A 27915-nucleotide genomic window follows, 5' to 3' on the forward strand; every position below is an offset into this window, starting at 1 on the left:
TCCTGCTTTTTGTTTCCTCACATCTCCCTTTTCCTCAGAGGACCCTCTTTTTAATTTCTTAGAGGTGTGTCCTTTGGCTTCTCCCTCAGACTCCGAGTCTTGAGTTTTCCTTTTCTGAAGCCATAATAAGAGGCGCGCTTCTCTATCCTTCAGTGTTTTGGCAGAGAAGGTCCGGCAATACTTGCAGTCCTTAGGAATATGCTTAGTGTACAAACAGTACAAGCACTCCTTGTAAGGATCCTCAGAAAACAGTCTGGCCTTGCCACAGGACCTGCAAGCTCTGAAAAGACTCTTCTTGGAGCTTTCAGACATATTGAATGAAATGATGCTTGATAATAAAAGAACAGTACCTGTCTTCCAACTGTGAAAGGTCAAAAGTTCAGTGAAGAGAGAATAAACTGAGCAGAGCTCAGGGAGACTCCTTCTCACACGAAGGCGGTTGGAAATCTGAGGTATGGTGGCTCTGCTGGGAATGGTGTAGGCTGGTGCTGGCTGCTGATTGGCTGTAGTTTGGGCCACATAATGAGGAGGAGAGGTTGCCTAGTGGTTTCACTACTCTATGGGTTCCAGGCAGTTTTTTCTTCTACTGCTATGGTTATCATTTACCGGGAGACTCCCACCATGACGACGGGGAAGATACAAGCATGTGAATCTATGAAAGATTGAATACTGGAAAAGTACAGCCTCCTCCCGGCCTATAAACACCCTTGAAAGCGTGGGAAAGGGGTTCCAAAACACTAGGATGGGACCATAAGATAACCAAAGCATCACTGCTTTGGAAGGGGAACTGTGTAGGAGAGTGGGGTCTGCAATCCTATGGTCACCCCAGATTTTTGCTTTTTGCTTCACTGGTTTACGACTTTCCCTGGCTGTGGGCCTGCTAATCAGACCCACAGCCTAGCTGTTCTCTCTCTAAATTGACAACCAAGTACTTTAGGTGCATTTACCAATTGGTACTGGGCCACCTTATCAGTCCCGGTACAGTGTACCTCAGGTATCCAGGGCACAGGTGTACCCAGGGCCTACCAGGGGCTGAAGCATGTATTATGCCACCCCTGGCTGGCCATCTAAAACTGACACAACTGGCTGCATGACAGCTGGGGCAAGGTGGTGTAATCACCCTTTGCTATAGATATAGTATACCTATGTCTAACCCTAAAATGGACACATATATTCCTATCAGTCACTCCTATGGCAGGCCTTATCAATCCTGAAGGCAGAGTGCTTGGAATAGTGTGAGATGGTGGTCTGGCATGAGCTGAGCCCGTCTGCAGCTTGCGGAACCAAGTCCTAATAGCTGTTCCATGATAACGCTATACCATATACTCTTAAGTGCATTGTCAACCTCGCAGTTAAATGCTAACTCTGGTATAACATTATCAAAACATGTCGAGTAAGGTGTCATACGAATTGGAATACTACCCCCTCGCCAATTCTGGCGACGGGGGTAGCATTCCACCCTCCTAGAGGGGCACGACATGTATGTAACTGAGAACCCCGGTTAAAGTTAACTCGAGCCTTGGCATCAAAAAATGGATGCTGCCACCAGAGACACAAGTCTGACCTCCTGCTGCTGGGAGTCCTTCCAGCGAGGAAGGCTTGGACAAAGGGTTTCCTGCCTTGGGAGGTGCTAGCACCACCCCAGACAGGATTTTGTGTACTGGGTAGGACAGGCCTGAAAGGAATGAGACATGCCTGGGGCACACAAGGTGTCCTGTGCATACACCGGTTCAAACCAGTTGCTGGGGCATCCCTGCCCCAGCTGTGGCGGGAAACCGGACAAAGGATAGGGGGTGTAGCCACCCCCCTTCCTGGTCCCACCCAGGGGAGGGACCTAGTCAGTAGTGCAGCCCCCTTTAGGAGAATAAAGGTAGGAGCTGGTCCCATTCCAAATTAGATTATCCTGAACAATTCTACAAGAAGAAACTCTGGACTTCGACGTTCTGCTCCACAGAAGACTGAAGAATCTCCCTTGTGGGCAAGGAGTGTCCACCCTGCAACTGCAGGCACCATCAAGCGTCCAGCGGCTTCACTTTGTCGTCTTCCCTCGAGGATCCAGACTTCAGAGCCCGACGAGACCCGGATTCCCAGACCTCTCCGACCTCAACTCACATCTGCAGCAAAGCTGAGACCCGTGGGTGCGACGAGACACGTGGGACCGGCCATCTTGAAAGAAACTGCACTTCGCTTCCAGCACGACTCCCGAGGTAAACTCGACCAAGTGCTTTGGGGATTGAAAAGCCCCAGCCCCGAGCAGCCCCTGCACCGAAGATCAGCCCTCCAGCTTCCACGAGATCTGCGTGGGGCCCTTCTGCTTGTTTGTTGCTCGACGCGTTGTCTGGTCACTTGCCGGCTGGCTAGTGGCCTCCTAGACGACGAACCTTTGAATCTTCACTGCTGGTCTGGTTGCTCCAGACTGGCCCTTGCTCCCTTCCAAAAGAGGGGCACCCCGGACTCTCCTAGTCCGCACCAGACGTCTTTTCCACTTACTGCGTGGGTTGCCTTTGCCAAGGCCTGTTGACTCCAATTGCGGATCCGACACAGCCGACAGCGAGAGCCTGCGTGGGACAGCTCGTGCCTCCATCCTGGTCGTCGAAGACACCTCCTGGTCCACGTGGCTGCAGAGTCAAGCGTCCACCCTTCACCTGATCGCGATGACAGCACCTGGTTCCTTCCTGGTTCCACACCGGTCACTGGCTAGTGACTTTGAACACTGTCCCCTCTGCTTTCAGGTCCTCTTCTGCACCGATCCACCCTTGGATCGCACCGGACATCTTCCTCCTGGTCGCCTGCAGCATCTTTTCTTCCAGGTTCCGTAGACTTCAACGCGAGAACCCAACACACTTTGACACCTATGCACCCGCAGCCCGTGGGTGAGGTAACAAGAGCATTTCGGTGCTCAAGGGTAGTTTAACTGTCCTAGTGTCCAGTTCCACAGTCGTTTTAGTCCTACCTAGTCAGGATTGTCCGTACTCACCTTCAACTTGAACTGTACTGTCCATAGACGTTGCGTGTGAGTTCACACTCTGCACACGCGTCCCGTGGGCCTCCTATGACTTACCTAAGGTGAAGATAGGGTAGTCCTAGCGAACCTCCAGCCTCTGGACAGCTCCATTTCTTTTATCAACTTTCATATTCCACTTACTTAGTATATGGTTTGTCATGCCTCTAGGGCACCATTGTAATTTTGTGCAACTTGTCGTATTCTTCGTAAGAGATTGTCATGTGCTTAGCCCTCTGACCTCATAAAGAGTTCAGAGGTGTTGTTATTAATAAATATACTGTTTATTTTCATAACAACCTGTGTGGTGTCCTTTCGTCTGGTATTCAAGGGGTTATATTGTGGTAAAACAGCTGGCTTCACATGCCAAAAGTGTTTAGCCTAAGACTGCTTTGTCCATGCTACCATTAGGATAGCTGGTCTATAAGGTTGACTTACAACCAATCACCATAAGGGTTGTTTGGACTGATACAAGGTGATCACTAGAACTAGTGAGCATCATATATCAGGCCAACTTCTCACAAACTGGCTGAGGGAAATAGGGAAATTGAAAGGTTTCGGTCACTGGGACACTGTGGGGATCTCGATGTTGGGAGACAACACAGACAAAGGTTCCGTAAACACCTTCACTGTTCTATGCACTGAATACCAACTCCATAACACCCAATTCTTTAAGTATGCACAAATAAGACATGCATGGGCAGCAGAAGCCCTGACTACAGAAGGCTTTCCGGCATATGCGCCATTAGAAGGTTGCTTGCTGTACGAAGTCTCTCACGCACAAAGCAGTAGCCCTCACATACAAAACGTTGAATAACAACATGCCGTACGTAGAACCTAGGAAACCTTTGAGATAAATGGGAGGCTGAGATGGGTGAAATGGAAGACATTGATTGGGAGGCTGCTCTCATGCACCCCAGAGAGGTGGCGATTAGGGCATGACTACGCCTTGGATCTATTAAGAGAGGGCCAAGTTCCACAGAATAGGATGGGTGGGAAATCCAAATTGCCTGAGATGCCAGTGTGAGAAAGGGGATTTCTACCACACGGTATAGGGCTGTCCGTAGATACAGATCTACTGGGAAAAAGATCATATGAGAACTTAGTGAGGTGATACAGGTCTCCTTCCCTGTAGATCCAAATTTTCTCCTATTGCGAATAAATAGCGAGGTAGATGTACCAAGACCACAACTACTGTTAAGTGCCTTGGGAATAGTGGTTGCGGAAAGAGAAATAGCACAACACTGGGTGCGTTGGCCACACCAACATTACAGGAATGGTTCAATGCATGGCAGCGGAGAGGGTAACATATAAGAGTAGAGGATGCCCAAGCAAGTTCGGAAAGGTATGGGGAAACCGATGGGACACTACAGACCGGACTTACTAGACAAGCCCAAGCAAGCCATAAACAGGGATGGATTATAGACACAATGGATGAAACGAAAAGGGGAAGGGGGACTAACAGAACATGTCAATGGAAAAAGGAGCAAATGTTTCCAGTGATAGCTGAAGAGTGTACATGTGCAGGGAATGAACGGAGGGTTTTACTAGATGGATATCCAACATCTTTTTTTAATTAAAAAAATATATTTATAAAAAAAAAAAATATGAAAACAATTTTTGAAGTGTGGAGCCCTTAACATCTCTTTCAAGAGGGTTTTGGTGTTCCAACACTAGGCACCAGAAAAGGGAACTCCAGTTATGTGCTCTGTGTGGTCACCACTGATGCATTGAGGACATTCTGTGAAATAAGCGACTGGGTGCCTCAACAGCTTGTTAAAATGTTCTCGGGCTCCTGTCTGCTGCTGGGATGTCTTAAAGATAAAGGGGCAGATTTACAATTACTGGCGCATCCCTGCAAATTAGCAGGGATGCGCCAGTAATTGTGCGCCGCAGCTCCGCCACCCATGATGCGCCGCATTTACAATGCGGCGCAATATGGGGCAAAAACGGCACAGATGTGTCACGCATCTGTGCCATAAAGGTGGCGCATTGCTGGAGTTGCGTCGCAAACGCGCCGCAGCTCCAGCAATGCTCTGGGGGCCCAATTCCTCCAATGCTGCGTCAAGCCTTACGCCTGCTTCAAGCAGGCGCAGGGTTGTGACGCAGTATTGGCCTAAAAGGGACTGTGTGAAATCTTGTAGATTTCACTCAGCCACTATTAGGAGGCGTTCCTGCGCCGGAACGCCCCCCCCCCCTCCCACGCGCCGGAACGCCTCCTTATGGCGCAGGGCTTTACAACGTGAAAGTGCTGCAACGGCGGCGTAAAAGAGGCGCAAGGGGCCTGTAAATCTGCCCCAAATAATTTTGCAGAGGGTATACAAATGTAAGCACATTCTCACTAGTCTGACATTTGCCCTCCTTATAATAACAGTCAGACCTCAGATTATGTTCCAACTGGAAAAGACTAACTCAATCTCTGCTGTTAAGCAGTGCTTACAACCAAAATGATGCTTCCAGGCTGACATTATAACTCAATAACTTCTATTATGCACAGCCCCTGACCTTCACCTTGAATGATGTATTGGCTGACTGGGCCCTACGCCAACATCAATAAAGGCTGGATAGGCACATACTGAACAAACTTCATCCTGGTCAAGGTCATGGAGTATAACACATCATTCAATCCAAACAAAAGGCCTACCTTTACACTCACAGTAAACACAGACACATTTGCTAGCACAGATGCAATTTTTTCATGGAGAAACTTTAACATGTACACCATCATTACTTAGGCAGAAGAAGGGGAAGACTGTTTCCTTGAAGAAGGGAGTGCTGAAGGTGTGGATATGCTTCTCTGTATCAGAGTTGCTGAAAACAACTTTTCCTTCTTCACAGTTGAGGCAGACAGTGATCTGGGTCAAGCCGCTGTGGTTGGGCAGGTAAGATTCAGGCATGGTGTTGGCTTGCAAGTAGCCTTGCTCCATCTGAAGCACCCACACCCCCTCGCTGGGATATAGACCAAAAGACTCTTTCCTTTTCACAGATTCCAAGGCTACTCCTATGGCCCAGCTGCTCAAGGGGGCATTCACCTCCACATTCCAGCAGTGTATACCCTCAGTAAAGCCCCTGCTGCCGAGCACACAGGCAGAAGTGTCAAAGTGCCACCAATCTGGATATATATGCTTTTCTGTAGACAGCCTTGAGGCACTTCTTAGGTCCTCTGACAGGGTGATGGACGGGTGAGCTGTGTTCGGGTCCATAGTGATGCACTCTGTGACAGGTGGCAAAGAGAAATGAGAAGACAGAGGTTACTAAAAACAATTTGTGATGGGGTTTCTGAAATAAAAGAATCCTGAAAATATATCATGTATCCAGCTCTCCTGGAACTATGCTAGGTATGCATGCTTTAGATACATAACTGTTGCTTAAGTTCCATACCATAGCCAACTTCATCCTAAGCAGCACTCTCATCTACAGACCACAGGGACCACCCACTTTCACCAGCACCATCATAGACTTTGCATTACTCACCCTCGATGCTAGCAATTACCTCTGAGCTTCCACCCTGAATACCACTCTGGCTCCAACTCAAGAGCACTCATTAAAGACCTTGAAAGCCTGGGCCTCACCCAACACATTAAAGGAACCTACCCACATTGCCGTTTACCTCCTGGACCATATTTCCTCCAACTCTGGAAACATCCAAGTCGAAGAGCCCACACCAGTCCTCTGGACAAACCACGTCCTTGTCAAGTTGAGGATACCCATTCTGGTCCTACGCACAAGCACCAACGCCAGACCAGCCACCGAACACAATCACTGACAAAAACTGGAACAGAGGTTCCAGCACCCACTGACCCGAACACAGCAACAGCCTCCCCAAAGTCATCAAGAATTTCAACAATTGGATCGCCTTCTGCGACAATTCCTGGCCCTCTTCAAACACTGCAATACAAAAAGATCAAGACCCCAGGCCAGTTGGCACACAGAGGAACTCAGACGGATGAAATGCCACAGCAAACAACTGGAGTGCAAATGTTAAATGACGCAGGAAAATGCAGACAAGGCATGTTTAAATCCGCCCTAAGATGCTACCTCCAAATTATATGGAACACCAAACGCGCTCCTCACGAACCACATTGATGCCAGCACACACAGAAACAAAGAAATCTTTCTTTGCCATTGTGAAAGATTTCACCTCACCATCGACCTCCTCCAACTCAGTCACCCCTCAAAGGACCTCTTCAACAATGTCTCTCAATTCTTCAGCAACTAAGTACTGCCATTTATAGCAACTTCAGCCTGAAACTGGACCCAAAAGACCTCGGCAAACACCTCCTGCTCTTATCCAAAGAACCAATGTAACCACATGGCTAATCATCACCCCAGAAAAAACTACCACCACGATGAATTCCTTCCACTTAGCGGCCCCACCATGCCTACTTCTGAGGACTGCAACCTATCGGCGCCATGCTCACATCCATTCTAAATGCCTCTGTCTCTTCTGTGACTTTCTCAGATGCTTGGAAACACGCAACTGTCCTCCCATTGCTGAAGAGACCCTTCAACGCAAGCCAACTACAGACTGATATAACTGCTACCATTCCCGGCCAGGGTCTTGGAGAAAATCATCAAAAGCAAACACAACAAATTACTCAACGACCACCAACTCCTCCACATCATTTAATCTGGTTTCAGACTCAACCACAGCACAAAACTGCCCTCATCTTGCCACCACGGATGACATCTGCATTACTCAGTACTTAGAAGACACAACGACCCTCAAGCTCCCAGACCTCTATGCAGAATTTGACGCAGTCTCCCACCCAACTCTCATCCAACACCTACACGACATTGGATTCCAAGGCCACGTACTCCGATGGATCTGCGCCTTACTGATCAGAAGGACCCAGTCAGTCAGCCTGGCACAGAACAACACGGACGCCTGTGACCTCATCTGCGGAGTTACATTGGATCCTACCTGAGCCACACTCTCTTCAACATATACATGATCCCTCTAGCCAGCATCATCTACTCTCTTGATATCAACACCCATGTTTAAGCCAATAACACACAACTCAATCTCTCACTCACAGCCAAGACACCCAGTACCTGGATCAAGTTCAATGCCTGAGTGACTGACAATGGCAATGGATGAAGACCAAATGTCTAAAGCTGAACACCAACAAGACTGAAATCCTGATCTTCGGGAAGAGCACATCACCTTGGGACTCCACATGTTGGTCCATAGAGCTAGGACCGACAGCCACCCACATGACCCATGCCAAGGACCTTGAGATTAACAGCAAACTCAACATGAGCACCCAAGTCAATGCCTTCACTGCCTCATACTTCCATACCCTGAAGATGCTCTGGAAGAGTTATAAATGGTTTCCAATCAGCACCCAGCAAACTGTTACACATGTCCTGGTAACAAGTAAGTTGGACTATGGGAACTCCCTCAATGCTGGGATCAACAAAAACGCACCAGAAGACTGCAGACCATTCAGAACTCGGTGGCCAGAAATACTCTAAACCTCCAATGTCGCACTCATATCACACCACACCACACCTGGAGGAGCCCCACTGACACCCCATTCACAAACAAGCACAATTCAAACTCCTCACCCACACTTTCAAGGCACTACATAACACTGACAATCGGACCTGCTTTCACAAATCTTCTAGAAACCTCCGCTTGTCTGGACTCCAACTTGCATACATCTCACGCACACTGAAAACCAGAACCGGCTGTGGAGCATTCTCCTACAGCACTCCTAAAGAATGGAATGACCTGCTACACATAAGAGCCTACTCCTCCTCAGTGTTTTTAATTCCCCAAGCAGCTGAAAACCTGGCTTTTTGGCTGGGTGTGTCTAACCTCACAACTGCTCAGGATATCCTCTTGGGTGATAGTGCGATCTATACCATAGCATTGCATCACATCACATAACATCTTTATGGTGACGTGTACCTAAGTCTTTAGGTGGATATGGTGCAGAGGACTGTAGCCAATATTAATGCAGCAGGCTTAGTTGCCCATTAAACTCTAATTAGGGCAGAGGAGCTTAATATATTAGGTTAGCGAAGGTGTCACCTGACTTAATGTTGTCAACAGAAAGAGATAGAGAAGGTCTTTAGTACCACCCACATGTTGATTCCCTTGAGTTCAGTGTTTGACTATGTAGGAGTTGTGGGATTCTACTAAAAAGAGTGCTTGTATAGTAGTTTTTTTCTTGTGCAAAGCTTATGCTCAGTACAATAAGACTGGGTTTGTTATTGTGACAAAAAATGATCAAGGCAATAGCCCTGGCCTCTATATTATGAAATATATGACAAATAAAGATGTCCTGATGAACAAGCAGGCCTGATGAACAAGTTATCTAGAATTTTTAGCACTGTTTCTGGTGGATAGACCATATAACTGCAGATTTCTAACCTTAGATATCCCCTCAGCCACCAGTCTTAAGGCAGAGAATTTTGTAGTAGCGGCCCCAGGTGCTGACTGGTGGTGCAGTGTGGCTCCACGCAAACCCATACTACATCCAGGTGACTGAGTGGAGGGGCATATAAGCACTACATCTGTGCACTGATGTCAGTTTCTTGTTTTCTCTGTGTCCGCACCCTCTGGCACAGAGCATAAACAATTGGTGGCTTTAGTTTAGGACCTTTTTAGATGTTAAAAAGAGTTAAGGGGGAGGGGTGGGGAGGGGGGTAAGCAATACACAGTAAGATAGAGTAGCCACCAGAAAGAGAATTACCAAAGGTAAGTAACTTTTTATTGTGATGGATACTTCTAACCGCAGTGTCCTTCCCACCGACCTGGATGTTACGGTAGTAGTGCTTTGTGAACGTATGAACCGACACCCACATCGCAGCCTGGCAGATAAAGGACAGGTACATCTTGCACCAAGGTAGTGGTAGCAGCCTTGGCTCTTGGGGAATGGGCTCTCAAACCTTCTGAGTGCTGCTTTTTGGCCAGTGTGTAGCAGATCATAATGCAGAGGACTAGACATCTCAACAGGGTCCTCTTCTGCACAGCCTTACTTTCCTTTGCGCCTTAGAACGCCACACGCTGCCGATATCTGAGTCAATGTTCCTAAGTACGATCGATCTATAAACCTGGAGCCCTTATGAATCCCCTGATGGATCCTTTACGCTACCTTGGAAGAGTGAGGGGGATGGGGTTAAGAACGGAAGTAGACTACACGTCCTAGAAAGGAGCCGGACCTTTGGTAAGAAGGCCACTTGAGTCCACAGCACCAAAGGCACAAAAGGGATGGTTAGGGCAGTTACACTTAAAGGACCTGTAGTTCACGTTCTTAAGGAGGTAATGTAAACGAAATGAGGAAGACAATTTTCAAGGTCAAGAGGCGCAGCAAGCAGCTATGTATGGACTCGAAAGGCATACATTTGAGGAATGTAAAAGAACAAGTGAAGGTCCCACTGTGTCATGAAAACAGTTTGGGAGGAAATATGTGTGTCAAACCTTTAATAAACCTCGTCACTTTATATAATCATGGACAGTTAGTCTGGCAAATGTAAACAGGTTGAAAGAGCAGACAAACATTTAGCACGTACACTGCAAATCATTTCCAGGCTAGAGATAAAACAAAAAGGCCTCAATATCCTCTTGCCTCTTGCCCAATAACATTATACATAATCTGCTATTAGCCTGATACCTTAAGTCTACTATTAGTTTGTGTTACTCAATATTATAAGTCTCTTCTCACCATTTTTCCTTTCCTCTTTTTTAATCAGTAGAGAATAAACGCTACTTCAACTTTCACACACAGACATTTCCTTGTCCCTCCGAGTGTTTCCAAACAACATTCATCCTTGGTCATAATCAGTGTCCATCGAGGATCCATGTAACTGTAACACATCAAAAAGGCTTCCGTAGTAATAAGGGTATTTAACATGTATAAGGGTGTATAATCACAACAGTTTTTTAAAAGTCAGGTGCATATTTTTATTTACATTTTGATTCATGATGAGGGTTTTCTTTGTATAAATGATGTTATTCGCCCTGTATATTCTATCTATTTCTTTTGTACAAAACGATATGGACAGTGGACCACTTTTACACCCTCAAAGCACCAACTCAAATATCACCAATATTTATATATACTTAATCTTTCGAATAGCGTGCAATTTTCAAATACTCCCTGCCCTGAGAGTATATCCCAAATCTTGGGAAAAAAATCATTGTTGTACCAAACTTTGAAAAGCACCGCCAACAAATTTGGATCTCCACCATATGTGGTTGATAAAGTCTATAAACAAGAATGTTTCAAAATGAAAGAAGCTGTATCCGTGATTGCAAAAAAGTTCAAAATTCCTTTAATAATCCATTTGAGGTACCAGCCAACGCGTTTCGTTCCGTCAAGCGGAACTTCTTCAGGGCGCAATGAATGTCATCAGCCGTATATATATTCCAAATCAGAGTATCGAAATGGGATACAAGTCTGTTCCCTCAATGTGGGTAAATGGTAAACGAGATAGGTCCAAGATCAAGGATTTTTGATTATTTCTTTTCGATTTTTCAAACGGACTATTTCTTGCCAACTATTTCGAAATATCTATTGATTTCCAAAAAGAGTAACTCTTGCCGGAAAGGATTTGGCGCGTGGACTATCGAGACGCCAACTGGGGGTTTTATAATTTGACCCTGACAGGTTACTGCCTTTAAGTAATTGGAAATTGTGAGTCAACTGAAGATTTAGAAGTCTGACCACATAACGGTGCAGGACGTGCACGTTACATTATCTAAGGTTAGTGCCTTACAGGAAATTACCAAGTATATCGAAAATTAAGATGAAGACATAGGAACACTTTCCAAGAAATATACCCTTCGAAATCGCAAGGTGAACATTATACCTTCAATAGATATTTCGAAATAGTTGGCAAGAAATAGTCCGTTTGAAAAATCGAAAAGAAATAATCAAAAATCCTTGATCTTGGACCTATCTCGTTTACCATTTACCCACATTGAGGGAACAGACTTGTATCCCATTTCGATACTCTGATTTGGAATATATATACGGCTGATGACATTCATTGCGCCCTGAAGAAGTTCCGCTTGACGGAACGAAACGCGTTGGCTGGTACCTCAAATGGATTATTAAAGGAATTTTGAACTTTTTTGCAATCATGGATACAGCGTCTTTCATTTTGAAACATTCTTGTTTATAGACTTTATCAACCACATATGGTGGAGATCCAAATTTGTTGGCGGTGCTTTTCAAAGTTTGGTACAACATTCTATCTATTTCTGTTTGCATATAAAAGAAATCAGAAATGATTTGAACTTAAAAAAACCGATCAAAAGAGCATCTGGCAGATTTGCCTCTAAGGGGACAGTGTACTAGGTACCACACCAGTTTGCAAACTGTCCAAGCCCAGAGTATAAATGGATTTCGAGGAAGGGCGTCTGGCAGGGAGGATGACATTGATAACGTAGGTGGCACATCAAAGGCTGTAAAATGCTGCAGTTCAATCTCTACGCATGGAGGTTTGAGTTAACTTGTATACACCTGCTGAGAAAACAGGTCCTACTGATGTGGTAGACTGATCAGAGGAAAGATGCTTATGCTCAAGCATTGCAGGTGCCACACTCTCCTGGCCCATTCTGAGGCCACTGGGATGAGTTCGGCCTGATCAGTATCAATCTTCGTCAGAACTCAGGGCATGAGAGGAAGTGGCGAGAAGGCAAATAGGAGTCCCTTGTTCCATTCCAATGTTCTCATAGAAACTCCAAGGTGCAAAATGTCTGACACTGTATGTTTTTAACTGTGACCAAAAGTCTCCCAACGCTCTGGTGCAAAACATAGGGCACCCCCTTGCTATGTAGACGCGTAATCTGTTAAATGATGTTGGTCCAGGCTTTCAGGGATCTGGACAGGTGGTTGGCAATGAAGAAGATGTCCTAGCACTGTACGTACCTCCAGAGATGCAAAACCTCTTTGGCACAGGACCCAGGACTCAACTCTGCACCCTCCTGCTTGTTGCAGCACCAAATGGCATTTGTGTGGTCTGTGAGAACCCACACTAGCCTCTCCCTGATGAATCACAATGAAAGCACTTCAGGTCCAGATGAAGGACATGTAGCTCCAAAAGGCTGATGTGGAGTCGGCCCTCCACTCAAGACCAGAAGCCTCTGAATGGCAACTTTCCTGAAAGAACCCCCCCACCCCAGCAGAATTGTGTCAATCACTGTTGAAGAGAGAGTGGCCTACTGCAGGACAGATTGTGACTAATCAGGAACCAATGTAAATTGTGGGCCATCTCCTCTAAGACCTGAATAATGTCGGACAGATAGCCAGGATGATGGGCCCACTAGGATTTCCACCAAAGATAGTAGACACGGAGGATGCATAAGGCAAAGAGGCCAAGAAGCATCAGAGCCATCCACACCTGGATCCAGCATCTCCATTCTAGTCCAAATGTCCGGAGGTGGTCCAGGACTAACTGCAGTGTACCAGCCTTCAGCATCCAGTCGACAAGGTGTAGGTATACAGGAACTCCCAACCACTACCAGGTGGTCCCTACTAACTGTGTTAAGCCTGTCTCTGCAACCAGTTGTCAAAGTATGGGCATAAGTGTACTCCCAACCTCAGAAAATGGACACTGTTTTGGCATGCACTGTAGGGGGTTAACAAAAGCTGTTTGTCTGCTGGTGTAGCAGGCAAAGAGGAGTTGCAGGACCTGTGCCCCTGCTATCTGGCATGTTGTCTGCTTCTGCTGCGTCTGCAGTCCTGACAGAACTGGGCTATCTGCTGCATCACTGGCTGGAAAGACTGTCTCCGTCTACATGCCAGGCCCCTAGAGTGGTTTCTGAATGTGAAAAACTGGTGAGGAAATAGCTTGGCAGGGATCACCAGCTCAAGGAATGCGCTGTAGTCTGTAAATTCTGAAGTGCAGCAAAGCAGAGCCTGCCTTCTCCTTGAAAAGGCGACAACCATCAAAGGGGATTTCTCTTAGAGGCAACGTCCTAGTATCTCCCAGTGTATCCAACAAGTCCTTCAGCAGGGCAGAGACAATGTTGTCTATTTTGACATGTCGGAGTCAGGGCAACCACACTATAGGTACTTGTGGCCCTCCGGAAAGTCTCCAAATACACAAACTGTCCCTCCCTGTTAATTATAGTGCACATCGTGAGGTCATGATAGTCAGTAATGGTGCCCAGTTTATCTTCAATCCTAGATCAGGCGAACTCTAACAACTCCACTTAGTCCTCCACTTTATGATTGGCGTGTTCCACCATCAGAACTCTAATGAAAGGGCCTCCATCTTGGTTTCCATTGCTTTCCTTAATCTCTTCAGGTGTGGTATACAGGTTAAAGTGAATAGGTTCTAATGATCTCAGTAATACGTGTTCCTCTTTCCATCTGTAGAATCTTCTGTAGGCTGACATGAGTCTTTGGAAGGGCTCAGTCAGTATGCATACACGGATTGGCAAAGCCAATCGGTCTCAGAAATTTGAGCGCTATTGGCGTTGTCAATGTCAATGTTTTTTAGCCATGTGTTATGGAGAGGAGTGGATGCTTGGGGTGTGGATTGGAATTAGGCGGGTATGCGATGTCTAACCGAGACCTAAAAAGGAGTCTACTCCTGCACCCTTCTTCTATTTGTGAGCACTGGTGTTCTGTACCTTGGTGAATACACTAGGCACAGTTGTTTCATGCTTACTAGGCAAAATGTTACTTCTTATTACCTTTTATGCTGGGCTCAAGGGCTCACAAAGTGTTTGCTCCTGTCACTCGCCGTCAATCCACAGGCACCTCCTGCCCTCCAGTCTTTGGTGTATCTCCTACAATTGGCATCCCGTTATCTCACTCCTTCCATGCCATCATGGCTATCTTCCTCTGTGGGTCGGATGTCTTCTTTAGAGTACCAGAACACCATGAGCCCTCTCATGCATGCCGCCACCTTTCCCAACTCCCACCTCATGCGGTTCTCTTCCAGGCCACCATCTTGACTGCCTTTGGCAGGTGAGGATAGCAGTCAGTGCTAGAAGCAGGCAGGCCTTTCCCAGACTGGGCTGTCGTGATCCTGATGGACCCGACTCTCGGGGGCCAGCACACCGGATCTCTCCATTCCATCCAAAGGTAAACAGCAGCTGCTTCAGTTGGGCTGTGTTATGGACCTCAGAAAAGAGTAGCCAGACCCACTCCTGTTAGTCCCTCTTAAAAGAGGAATATAATGTTTTTATCAACATTACATTTTGTAGGTTTACGATATTATCACATTATGCTTGATGGTGGCAGGAGTGGGTTATTGATAAAAGATACGCTGATACCATAGGTCTAATCTGTTTATTTTGAAAAGTAGGCTTTACTTATTTACAATGAAAAACATATTATAAGCCAAAAGACCCTCCTAACATCTAGTGAGTGAAGAATCCTCGCTGCTGGTGATGACAGATTTGGAAAGAAGTTAGAAAGAGCAATAGTGAAACTCAGAAACCACTTTAGGTAACAAAGAAGGGTGAGTCCTCAAGACTGCTCTATTCCCATATGCCTGTGGACCATGACAGCCCTTCTCGGCAAGATGCTGGTAGGCCTTGACCTAGGCCAAACATCCTCTTTGCGCCACCCCCTCTTCTCTACCCCACGCATCCACACTTCCCCTACCCTCGCTCCCTTCCGGCAGTCCCCCCTGCCCCCACCCTCTTTGCCCTCGCTTTCTAGCCCCCACCCTCATCTCTTTCTCGTGTCACTCATCTATCCCTCCACACCTACGACATCCTCCTTCCGCTCCCTCTCAAACCCCCACCCGCCCCCTCGGACACGTACACGCATCAACCCCTCTCTGCACCTTGGGCTTCTGCCACTTTTCCCGCCCTCTCTACGTGCAATGCCAGGGACTACACCCCCCTCCAGCGCTCTATGGAACGCAATACATACTCACTGTGATGAGTATTCTGTTCCAAACTGTGCATATGTAACATGGTTTTGTTCTCAATAAAGAATTATAACACTAAGACTGCTCTATTAACATGAAAAATGGTAAAACAATTCTACCACTGAAAGAGCTTGTAATTCACTGACCCTTCTTGCTGATGATAGTATGATAAAAAGGCTGTTTTCCATGACAGATGCTGCAAGGTAGGTTTGTGTGTAGACTCATATGGTTGGCTCATTAGTTTTCACAGAACCTAGATAAGCTATCATGCAGGAGATGGACTTTTTACAGGTAGACAAACCTTCTTGAGACCATCTAAAAAAAGTCTTTAACTACGTTCATCTTAAACAAGCATTTGCAATGCAATAGGTCTCGCATTTATGCGAGTTTGAGCAATATACATTGCAAAAAACAATGCCTTTTATTTTTGTTTTCGTTATTAAAACATAAATAAAAGGCATTGTCATTTACAATGCCAATAGCTTAAACTCGCATAAATGCGAGACCTATTGCTTTGCAAGTACTTGTTTTGTTAGGCACGGGGAGATTAAGTGATTTACCCTGAATCACAGGATGTTCAGCGTCATTGCCAAGACTCGAACCCAGTTCCCCAAATTCGAGGTCGCCATAAAGTGGATCCGACTCACAAAGATGTTCTGTATGTGTACCTTAGTCCTGACTTTTCATGAGGCACACGTAGTACTCATGTAAAAAGCTTTGTGATTTGTCCTAACTCCCTCTTCCATGCCCACTCTACAGAAACCGGGCAGAAACCCCCTATCATGTGTGGTGTTGTGAGAAGCAAACACACCCTTTCCGATTTGTTTCAAGTTTGCCAGGCAGATTACCTGTTAATGGGAATGTGCAATCTGAACCCAATGGATCGTTCTGCTGGGGGAGTCATGAGGAGTGAATTGGGTTGATCCTACTATCCTCGAAAGCAGAAAGAGGTCCACGCTCTCAATTTTGAGCTAGATTTCCGAGACCTCTTTCGGTGACACACAGCTTTGTGTTCCCAAGTTGCATTCTGAGTCATAAGGGCACACTCCTCAGAGGACTTGGAGTTGTGCACTGAACCCAAATACCAATGGCACATATCTGGGGATCAGTTCCCACAAGGCTTGAACCCTATAGATTTAGGGGGACTCAGTTCCCTTGCACTCTGGAAAAAAGAATTTTGCAAGGAGAAAAACTTGGCAATGGATGGGGAAAAAGTTGGGAGTAAGCTCCAGATTAGCGTACGAAGGCACAGAAAGAAAGCAACTAAAGTCGATGTGCAGGGGTGGCGCTTAAATGCTGCTCCATCATTATTTCCGGGATCAAACAAAGTCAACATGGTGTCACCTCCTTGCATGTGAGCAGTTTAAGACTTCTAGAGCCAGGTTGGCACCTGGGGATAAGATCTAGGTTGGCACCTGGGGATATTCGAAAGGAGAGGAATCCGGTTAGAAGTATCCATCATAAGTAACATTTTTGATGACCTGCAAATTATGTGGCTAAATTTGTTTTTTCCTCTGAAAACTATACATTTGTTATATGCAAGTCTCATATTTTGACTGGAGACAATCACACACTATATTAAAGCATTTCATGCTTTCTAAAACAAATGAAACGCCTTTTTTTCAAACCAAACACGTTATTGCACTGAACCAAAACTTTAATCTAATATCAAATACTGAGCATTCCATGCAAGATAATTTTTGGTATACAATTTTTTGCTTTTTCTGATAGATTTATGAAAAACTCGTTTATTTTAAGAAAAGATAAACAGTATATAATAAATATGGCTTGTTGCATTTTATTGATTTCTATACACTTGATAGGCAACAGGAAGTGATGAAGGGGCCACTTAATACAGGTGTCACAGCTCCTACCCGTATGGCCATCTGCATACAAATAAATAATAAACGCATTCGCCACCGCGCACACACTCCCTGCCTCCGACTGAAACAGACACATCTCTGAAGATTCAGGCACATTAACCAACTGAGCGCCGTCACTGCAGGCTGCTGCACGTGGTCCCTCTCGACAGTCCATATTAAAATCCAGTGCTATCTGATCAGAAGTCATGATCTTCACATATGTGCCTGCAGCAGGCGCATTAGCCAGCCGTGATATATCGATGGCACTGAGACATATGGCAAGTAAGTGACAAGCTTCTGCAATCGGCATAATAACCTGCAAACCTTGGTGATACATATTTAGTATCCGGACCTGAGCTGCAGCTGTAGCCAATCGGAAGGCTCGACGATCTCTGCAGCAGACACATTAGCCACCCGAGCTGCCCGCCGACGGAGGCTGGCATTTTAAGTGGCTTGCCTGCTGCAGTCCCGAACACTGGCAACGCCCCCAGGTTTGGCATGCAAACTGGTGCAGCAGAAATATTTTTTTTTTTTACAATTTTATATGGAAGTATATGACACAAAATAAAAAGAACAAAAGCAAGCATTTCACCATTTAGACATGGCGGTCATATGCTTGTAATATATTTTACATTTAAAGTAAAAATACCCATTTCATTAACTGAATAGGTGCTTCCTAGCTGGCACAGGTAGGTAGAACAGGATCGACAACCTTGTTTGTTTTAATGCCCCTCGCAGGAAAATATGATTCTTTTTATTGCAAAGAAAGGGTGCTGTAGGCTTCGAATTGATGTAACAAGACCTAGTTTAAACACACAAGGATAACTAAAAAAAAGCAAGGGAGCAGTAGGGGTTAGGGGGGTGAGTCCGGGACTGCATTCGGCGGCCGGGATGCGGTGACTACATGAACTAAAGCAGTAATAGTCAGAGGCGCTATGCAGAGAGGGGTGCTGGAAGGTTACGGTGCTGGTCAGACATCTCTGTCACTCCAAGGGGGCATTTACTTACATGCCACCGTCACCTGTGTTTGCTCACAAATGCCGAAGGTCACACAATGAACCAATAGGCTCGCGGGAACAAGACCTCCCAAACTCAGCGATAACAGTCTGCCGTAACAACTGCAGACATGCTGTGTGCACTATTTTTAAAATAAACAGGGCGCTCAGTAAACAAGGGGGCAGTGGGGGCGGGGAGGGCTGAGTCTGGGACTGCGTTCAGCGGCCGGGATGCACGGGCATGTTAATGCGCACTATTTTAAAAAAAAAAACAATTACGATGTCTAAGCTTAAGGATACTGAAGTTAGGCCGTGCTGCTTCCGGAATGAACGGAAGTTACGTATGGCATGAAGAGCCAATAATGAGGCTGATAACAAAAAGAATGCACAAGTTAACGGATCGCAAGCCACAAGAAACTAACAAGCAATGGGCGGAGTTTCAACACCTATATGGATTACCAGATGTCTCGGAGAGACAGCGCATGCTCGCTGCCTAGCCGGGACCTAAAAAGGACAACTCATCTGGAGATTTTCTTTAAGCAGTCACGGCCAGCCGCGGTCCGTGCAGGTAACAGTCGTGGGTGTGGGGGGATTTTGAGGGAAAATTACATAAATAATGAATTTTCCCTCGACATCGTCCCCCACGCCTGTTACCTGCACGGACCGCGGCTGGTCATGGCTGCTAGATGTACTCCTAAGGAAGAAATATGCAACCCTGATTTGGCTAGGAGTAGGATTACATCTTTCTGCAATGACAAATGATGCAGAATGGTTTCCGTTTTAATGCTAAACAGAATCTTGAGGATAGATGGTGTGACCCTTTTGGTATCTCCACGCATTACGGAAGCAGATTCGAATGGCAGTACTGGTAACCTCTGAAGCCACACAGACAAATTCAAAGACTGAAGGCTCGGATGCTGGTCTTGGCCTCAAGTCTGGTCAACATTTCTGGCAAGGCAATCGTCTGGAGTGTAATAAAGACAGTTGAAGAAAGTATAGGCACTGCCTCAGCTAATCTGATATTGTTAAGATCATCTTTGTCTTTGACATTCACATAAGTGGGATCGGCAGAAAGGCATGAACAAATGGCGTCGACAAATTGGTCAACCGGGCATTGCCCACTGAGTTCCGCTCTGGTGCCCTGGACACAGAGTCTTGCCATTTTTCTTTTTTTGCATTGGCAAATAGGTCGAAAGATGGAGTGTTCCCATTCTACGAATCCCCATGCACTAGGAACTGTATTATTGTCTTCGAGGAACTTTAGGTCAAAAGTACACTCTTCATTTTATTACAGACTGACTTTTCAACTAATTAATTAATTGAAACAAATGAAATTGGGATGGTACGCCTGTAACCGCATTGGATCATGTATTTTAATACTGCTGCTTTGTTAGGTCTGGCATCGTTTTCACATATCTGACAAATCGAATGTGTCTGTTTATTTTATTCTGTTAATTATCTGAAATAATTGAAATTATTCAAATTATTATGGTTTTAATCTATTTTTATTTTGCATCCATGGTTTTAATTAACTAAAACATGTAATAAATAAACGAAAATTAAAATGCCTAAGGATGGAGTGTGCCCATACTGCAAAAATGTCTTCCCTGGCCCATTTGTGATGTTCCTCGTGATGTTGACTGAGGAATCCTGCCTCCTGACTCTACCCCTGGGATCTTTATATCAATCAGCAATAGATGTCTGGCCAAAGCCCAGTGTCACATTGTTTGTGGTTGAAAAGATGACTGTTTTGATCTTGTTTCTCCTTTTTTGTTGGTATGATGCAGTAGTGGAATTGTCTGATTGAATGATGTCTTTTGATGACAGAGAAGGAAGACAAGTTTTGTCTGTCCATAGTCCTTGTTAGATGTTCCATTTGAGCTACCCACACTGATAGGGAGGCATTGGTGATTGTGTTAGGGACTTTTGTTTGGGAATCCACAGTGAGCGGTGTTGAGGAGGTGGTTGTCAGTGATGAGATCCACAAGGTCCCATAGGTGGTAGCCAAGGCCGCCAAGGAGGATAAAGGCGCTGAAATAGACTATGAGGGGGTGACAAAGTCTGTGATGGTGCTGCCAAAGTTGGCGTTGGACTGGGAGGGCAGTAGACGAGACTGCCACTCATGGTGTAGTTGGCTGTGATGAGGAGCTTGAAGGTCAAGTGTTGCATGTAGAAGATTTCTGAGGTGGTGGCGCTCTGGATGGATTCTTTGAAGATGATAGTTATTGGATATCTGTGTATGCTTGTTCTGTCTTGTGATCTTGTATTTAGGGAGATGGTGACAATGAGGGAGTCAATGAAGTATCGGTGAGTGGTCATGTAGCAGATTCCAAATTACAATGGCACGTTTAGTGAGGGAGAGAGTACTAAGGAGTATAGAAGACAAGGAAAGGTGGAATAGTGTGGAGTCGGGTGTGTGGTCATGTGTGTTGGGTGTGTGAGGTGCATGGGGGAAGTAAGTTGGGTACAGATGAGTGGATGTGAAATAGCAGGTGGCGTAGGAGAGCACGGCGATACAAAAGGGGATGATGGACAGAGCGTTTGAGCAAATCAAACACTCACCCCCAGTCAACTGATCTGGGTTTAATCCATCACCATTCTTTAGCTCACTCGGCCACCCCAGTTCAGACATGGCTATATGCAAATCAGTCTGACCCTGTGCCTCATGGGAACAGTCCAGCCCGAACTGCCAAGCCATGTCTTCCCTTAAGTGAAGACAATTTTATTCAGTGATGTCACTTCCTGTGCATATGAATGATGGGGAATCCAGTGATCTCACTTCCTATGCAGATGGATAATAGGAAATTCAATGATGTCACTTTCTGTACAGTTGGATGAGCATACCTAACCTATGAGTCCTCAAGCTTGGCCTCTTATAAGACAATTTTAGCTGGAAACCAGTGATGTCACTTCCGGTGCTGAAGAATGACAGAAAATCCAATGATGTCACTTCCTGCACAGTTGGATGGTGGGAAATGGTATAGTTTCTTACCTTTCATTCTGGTTCTCTCATAGGGGTATTTCCATGATGGTCATAAGCAATTAATAGTCCCGCCCGTGTGTGGGGACCCCGGACCACTTTATTCAAAATGTGTTTTTAAGTGATGAAATTCGCCTTTCTTTGGGAAGGCCTTGAAAAGTCACTTCAGAAAGTCATAATGCAGGCTAAGGGTAGGCTACATTGGTTAGATTTCTTCATCTTGGAATGGCAAAAGAAGAGACTGTGATTACATATGCTCTCAGAACACACCTTTTTTTATCATGGCACAGAAAAAGAACCTTCACAAACCCTTATTAACAGACAGATATGAAGAAGTGCCTGGCCCTGTAGCCCATAGGCTGCCATTATGAGTGTAGAAAAAGAAAGGTGTGCCCTTAAGAGCAGAGAGACCACCAATATCCCATAATGCTCAGCCAGAGGCAGTTAACTCAGTTCTTTATGAAGGGTACAGTAAACTGATTATAATGGAGCATGAGATTATGTGTCCAATCCACTGTGGAGGAGGGGGGGCTGCTTATGACTATCATGGAAATATCCCTACGAGAGAACTAGAATTACAGGTAAGAAACTATACCTTCTCTAGTAGGGGATTACCATGTATAGTAATAAGCGATGAATAGAATAGCAAGCTCATCTCCCGAAGGCAGTGGGGTAGACAGAAAACTACCAAAAAAGAAAACCCAGTTAAGAGAATAGATTTCTGAGGGACACCTGTCCTCCTTGTGCATCCACTCTAGCATCAGTGTCCAGGCAGTAATGTCTAAGGAATGCATGGCTTGACCTCTATGTAGCTGCTTTGCAAATATCCGTTAAAGGAATATTCCTCATTAGGGCAGAAGTCGCTGCCTTGCCCCTGGTAGAATGAGCTTTGGACCTACCAGAAAGGGATTTATTGGCTAGTTGATAGCAGCTGAGAATGCAAGAAACAATACACTTAGAGAGTGACCGTTTAGAAGTTGCTGAACTGTGCTGACTGGGCCATAATTGATTAACAGCTGTTGTGAATTACGAATGGCCTTAGTCTTGTCCAAATAGAATTTTAACACCCTTTTCAATTCCAGCGAATGGAGAGCCCTCTCCGCTGGAGACAAAGGGTTTGGAAAAAACATGGGTAACGCGATAGTTTGGTGTACGTGGAAATCCGAGACCACTTTTGGGAGAAACTTAGGATGTGTGTATAACACTACTTTTGAGGAGTGGAATACCGTGTAAGGTTCATGAGTGTAAAGAGCCTGAATCTCACTAACTCTCGTCGCTGACGTAATGGCCACTAGGAAAGCGGTTTTCCATGTGAGATGCTGTACTAAAGCTTTGTGAATGTGTTCAAAGGGAGGAAGCACGAGACAAGACAGAACTACATTTCATGGGAGGAGAAAGGCGTCTAATGGGAGGAAACATTTTCTTTAACCCCTCTAGGAAATCTTTAATAACTGGAATCCTAAAGAAAGAGATTTGTGAAGGACTTTTCCTATTTCCAGTGAGAGCAGACAGGTGGACTCTGATCGAGGAGTATTGAAGGCCAGACTTGGCATAAATAAAGGAGAATCTATATAAAACTTCTCAAACAAACAAACAAACAAACAAACTTCTTCCTGTCAAGACGTGGGATAAAATTGGTTGGAAGAGCACTAAATACAAAACGCTTCTATTAAAACGCATAAACTGTTCGTGTAGATGGTTGCTTCGCTTCTTTTAGAATGTCCGTACAGTCCTGAGACAGACTTAAATGACCAAACTGCACTATCTCAGGAGCCATGCTGCCAAACTCAAAGATAAAAGGCTAGGGTGTAGCAGTTGACCTCTGAACTTTGACAGGAAATCCGGTCTGCAAGGCAGTAGCTACCAGTGTTGGATTCATGGCTATGAGCCAGTGCCAAATCAATGGGGCTTCTTGCAACAGGGCTCTGGACCTCGTTTCCCCCTGCTTGTTCAGGTAGTACATGGTGGTTGTATTGTCCGTTTCAACAAGCAAATTGCTGATCGTGAATGAAGGCTAAAAAGCCTTGAATGCCAGGTGTACTGCTCGGTGTTCCAGAAGGTTGATATGATACTTCTGTTCTCTGGAGGACTATAGTCCCTGTATCTGTAAGTGATCCATGTGGGCCCCTCAACCGAGCAGTGAAGTATCTGTGACCTAGGTCTGTGTTGGTGGAAGTTGGTGGAAAGGCATTCTGCTCAGGAGATTCTTCTGGGATCACCACCACTGGAGAGATTCCATGGCATGAACTTAGAGGGTGATCTTGTCCTTCCAGTTTCCTGAGAACTGGTTCCATTGGTCCTTCAAGCACTCATGGAGAGGACGCATGTGTAAGCGAGCATTGGTAGTCAGGAATATGCAGGAGGCCATCGAGCAGAGGATACTATGCATACTGATGAATGGTTTATCCGCAGAAGATTGAGACATTTTCGGAGAATGGATAACCATTGTCCCTCTGAAGGAAACACCTTTTTCTGCAATGTATCGATGGTAGCTCCTAAGTAATGTAGAATCAGAACTGGAGATGACGTGAACTTTAGAACATTGACATGTAGACCGAAGCAATGAAGCAGATCGCACCTCCATAGGAAATGCTCTTGGGCTTCACTGAATGAGGATGCTTTGATCAGCCAGTCGTCCCGGTAGGGATATACAAAGAAATGTTGTTGCCGAAGGTGCGCTGCCACCACTGCCATGTATTTGGAGAATGTCCTGGGCACTGACTTGAGGCCGAATGGGAGAACTGCATATTGATAGTGGTTCTGTCCCACGACAAACCTGAGGAACTTCTGAAGGGACTTTGTGATCAGAATATGAAAATAGGCTTCGCGTCGTGTAGATCTATCGAACACAGCCAGTCTCCCTTTTGAAGATAAGGGTAAATTTGGTGTAAGGCAAGCATCCTGAATTTTTCCTTCCTTATCCACTTGTTCGCAATGCAAAGGTCGAGAATCTGCCTGAACTTGTGTCTGCCTTTCTTTTGCACAAGGAAGTATCGGCAGTAGATACCTTGACCTCGTTGGTTTAGAAAGACAGGTTCCACCGCTTTCTTGCGGAACAGAATGTTGACTCTATATGTAAGAGCTTGAGGTGAGATGTGGACGCCTTCGGAGGAATGGAAGGTGGCGGGGCAAAGATTCTGACACGATAGCCATGTTTGACAATATTCAAGACCCAGGCATCTGGTGTAATGTTTTGCCACTCTGCCAGAGTGGGTAACAGAAGAGGGGGAAGAGAAGATTCAAGGGTTTGCTGTAGCAGGTTGACGCCCTACCTGTTTCGTTTGTTGGGAGTTACGACTTCTCTGCTGTTTGTGCTGTGACTGGTACGGACGCTGAAATTGTTGAGACCTGCTTGACTGCCATTGAGGGGTTTGAACCCTCTGTGCGGAGAAACATCGGTGGCAAGGGTGAAATGAACGTCATTGTTCCTTAGATTGTAGTGTAGTTCCTATATTCCCAATAGGCTCTGTGCATTGGAATAACATCCTATAGATTTGACGTAGGACTTATGTCTACTAGGTCTCTATCGAATATATTAGACTTAATTGTGAGTGCCAGCTAGCTCAGAGGTCACTAGAAACTCTTTCGAATTAACAAGAAGGGATTAGTTTCTGACAACCGCATAAACATGACAACTTTGTTTCCCCAAGAATAAAACTGGTCTCCAGAGTCGTGGAAACAATAGATAGATATTTTACTCAGTCAATCGTGCATGCTACGTTTCATCAGAGGTGCATAGAAATAGAGAGACGGGCGTTTTCTATAAAAGGATTTATTGAACAGTCTTCTTTCTCAAGCAAGTAAAGTGAACTGCTACAATCGTAATACTGGTCACAAAGTATAATGTGTACAGTAAGAAGAGTATTATAAAATAATACTGTAAAAGCATTGTATGGTTCCTAGACCATAGATAAATACATACATAAATAACAAAGGTTAAAAAGTACTCAACTGGTGCTTCTAAAATTCGCCTACCCCAATGTACCTAACCTAAGTCTAGTACGAGGGAAGAAGTAAGTGATGTGTAGCATAGGTTTAGTTTTTCTTTGCCGAGAATCTAACCAAGATTTCTCTTGGGGTCTAATCAGCTCCGTGCCTTGGTTTTAGAATGTCGGAGGCCTGGTATCTGTGTCTCGGGACTCGATTTCCCAACACCCCGCGAGGGGACCTTGGAAACACTGGAGCTGGATTCTCAGTGAGAGAAAGGACAACTTCTCTGTCAGTGCGTCAGCTGGAGGGTCGGCTTCATTCGGCACTTGCTGTAGCGAGCTGTGTCAGGCAAGTAGATAGTCGAGCTGCTCCGAACCACCGTGTCTTTGCTAGGGCAAGTGTAGGCATATTTATACCTTAAAGGTGCCTAGTTTGACGTAAAGTCGGACATAATAACGTCACCAAATAACCCCAAGGGAATAGTAGTTCTTTGAAAACGCCATGATTTTTAGAGCAAATCAATATTCAAGTAAGGGGATGTCCCTGACTGCTGAAGCCGAGTTTTCCAAGAAATCATTGTGACTTTTTGGAACTAGTGGAAGTAGCCATGCATGTATTTGGACTGGATAGGTTATGTCTAAATATGGGCAGGATTGCTATGCCTATATAAGGGCAATGTGAATTGTACCTATATAAGGGCATGAATCGGTAAATTACGCTTGGATCCTAAAATGCTCCACAACAAGATTGTTCTAGTCCTACTGCTTTTAAGGTATCCATCTCTGTTTTCAATCGTGCCATTTCATCGTCTGCATGTGAGCCAAAGATGTTTGGAGCCAGAAAAGGGTACATTTTGCAGCCATAACTGGGCGTCAGGCTTCAGAGATGTTAAACGCAGCTATGGGTGCCGACGTAGAGAGATTCCATGGTAGCAGCTGTGCGCAGCTAGAAGCGAGGAGTCCGCTGCTGCGCTGATTACTTGGTTCCCAACTGTATCCCCGCCTCTGAGCGTCTGGGCGGCCTGCACCGCACGAAAGGGTTCCACAACTGGGACTTGATTGGGATCTCCCACGTCCGAGACCTATCGGACTCCAAAGGGGTTGTATCATTCGAGCACCTCCAACAGACTTATGAGCTTGCCCCTAGTGAATTTTATCGTTACTTGCAGGTTCGCCACTCCCTTCAATCCAACATTCCCCCTGGGACCCTTCCTCCAGCGTCTTCCCCCCTGGAAGACAGACTGCTAAACGGTCCCGTCCCCGACCACGCCATCTCCCTTACGTATAAGAAGATTGTTAATAACTCCCCTGAGCTGCTGCACACTCTTAAAAGGAAATGGGAGGCGGACTGGTTAGAAATTGATGAAGAGGAGTGGAATGGAGCGTTGGCATCCCCCAGGGATGTGGCTATATCGGCCAGACTCTGATTCAACTTAAAATACTCCACCGAGTGTACATTTCAGGCACAAGGTTGCGACTCATGGGCCGTGGCTCTGACGGGCTCTGTTGGAGGGGATGCGGGGTCGTTTTTCCATATTCTGTGGGAATGCCCTCTCATACAGCTCTACTGGCAACAAATACACCAGTGCATGCACGAGGTATGGGGGGTGAAATTGTGGGAGGAGGCTAAACAATGCCTGCTGAATATATGGGAACCCACCGATCTATCAACACGGGGTAGAACATGGGCTACGCTTGGATATGTGATTGCAAAGCGTAATGTACTAGACTCTGGGGGGCTGGTATGCCCCCAAAGGTTGGTCCATGGAAAAAAGACATGGACCGGTGCATGCTTCATGAGAAGACAGTCTACGTGGCGAGGGGCTGCCCACAGAAATGGGTTGATATTTGGTCCAGCTGGAATGAGTACAGGGGACATATCTGCGAGCCCCCAGAGACTTCCAGGGTTGGCGAACCACTCGGAATGTTGCATAAATGATGTAATCCTACTCACTGTAAAGCTTGTATTTGTGATTTCATGTGCTGAGCCTTGCTTTTGTCTGGTACGGAAATGCTCAAAATGTGATGTACACTACTGCCGTGTGGTGATGGAGCATCTCAAAGATGACAGACATTGATGGAGTAGGTGTCTCCATAGGTATGTTCAGTTTGGTTGTGGCGCGAACCAGGACCTCTTGCAAAGTATTGATGTCATCAATCGGGGAGGACCAAGGTTAGCAGCGAATCTGAAAATGTATTTTGTATTTCTATTTAGTGTTTGTAAGGTGCACTGTGACCAAAATGGTATCCTTATAAGAATAACAGGAGGAAACCCATAGACCACGTTGGGATGGGTGTA

The 27915-nt window shown here is 45.6% G+C and overlaps 1 protein-coding gene across 3 annotated transcripts in view; it reads right to left on the bottom strand.

Annotated features, from left to right (window-relative positions):
- Positions 1-5659: 5659 nt before the first annotated feature.
- LOC144756179 (E3 ubiquitin-protein ligase TRIM17-like) overlaps positions 5660-27915 on the bottom strand; it is a 401785-nt gene continuing 379529 nt past the window's right edge. For all 3 annotated transcript variants that reach the window (XM_078645769.1, XM_078645768.1, XM_078645767.1), the window contains one exon: positions 5660-6215. In XM_078645769.1, the coding sequence (XP_078501895.1) occupies positions 5698-6215 (518 nt within the window). In that variant the 3' untranslated portion in view covers positions 5660-5697. The remainder of the gene's footprint in view (positions 6216-27915) is intronic.

Source organism: Lissotriton helveticus, chromosome 5_1 (assembly GCF_964261635.1).
Source record: "Lissotriton helveticus chromosome 5_1, aLisHel1.1, whole genome shotgun sequence".
NCBI classification, from domain to species: Eukaryota; Metazoa; Chordata; class Amphibia; order Caudata; family Salamandridae; genus Lissotriton; species Lissotriton helveticus.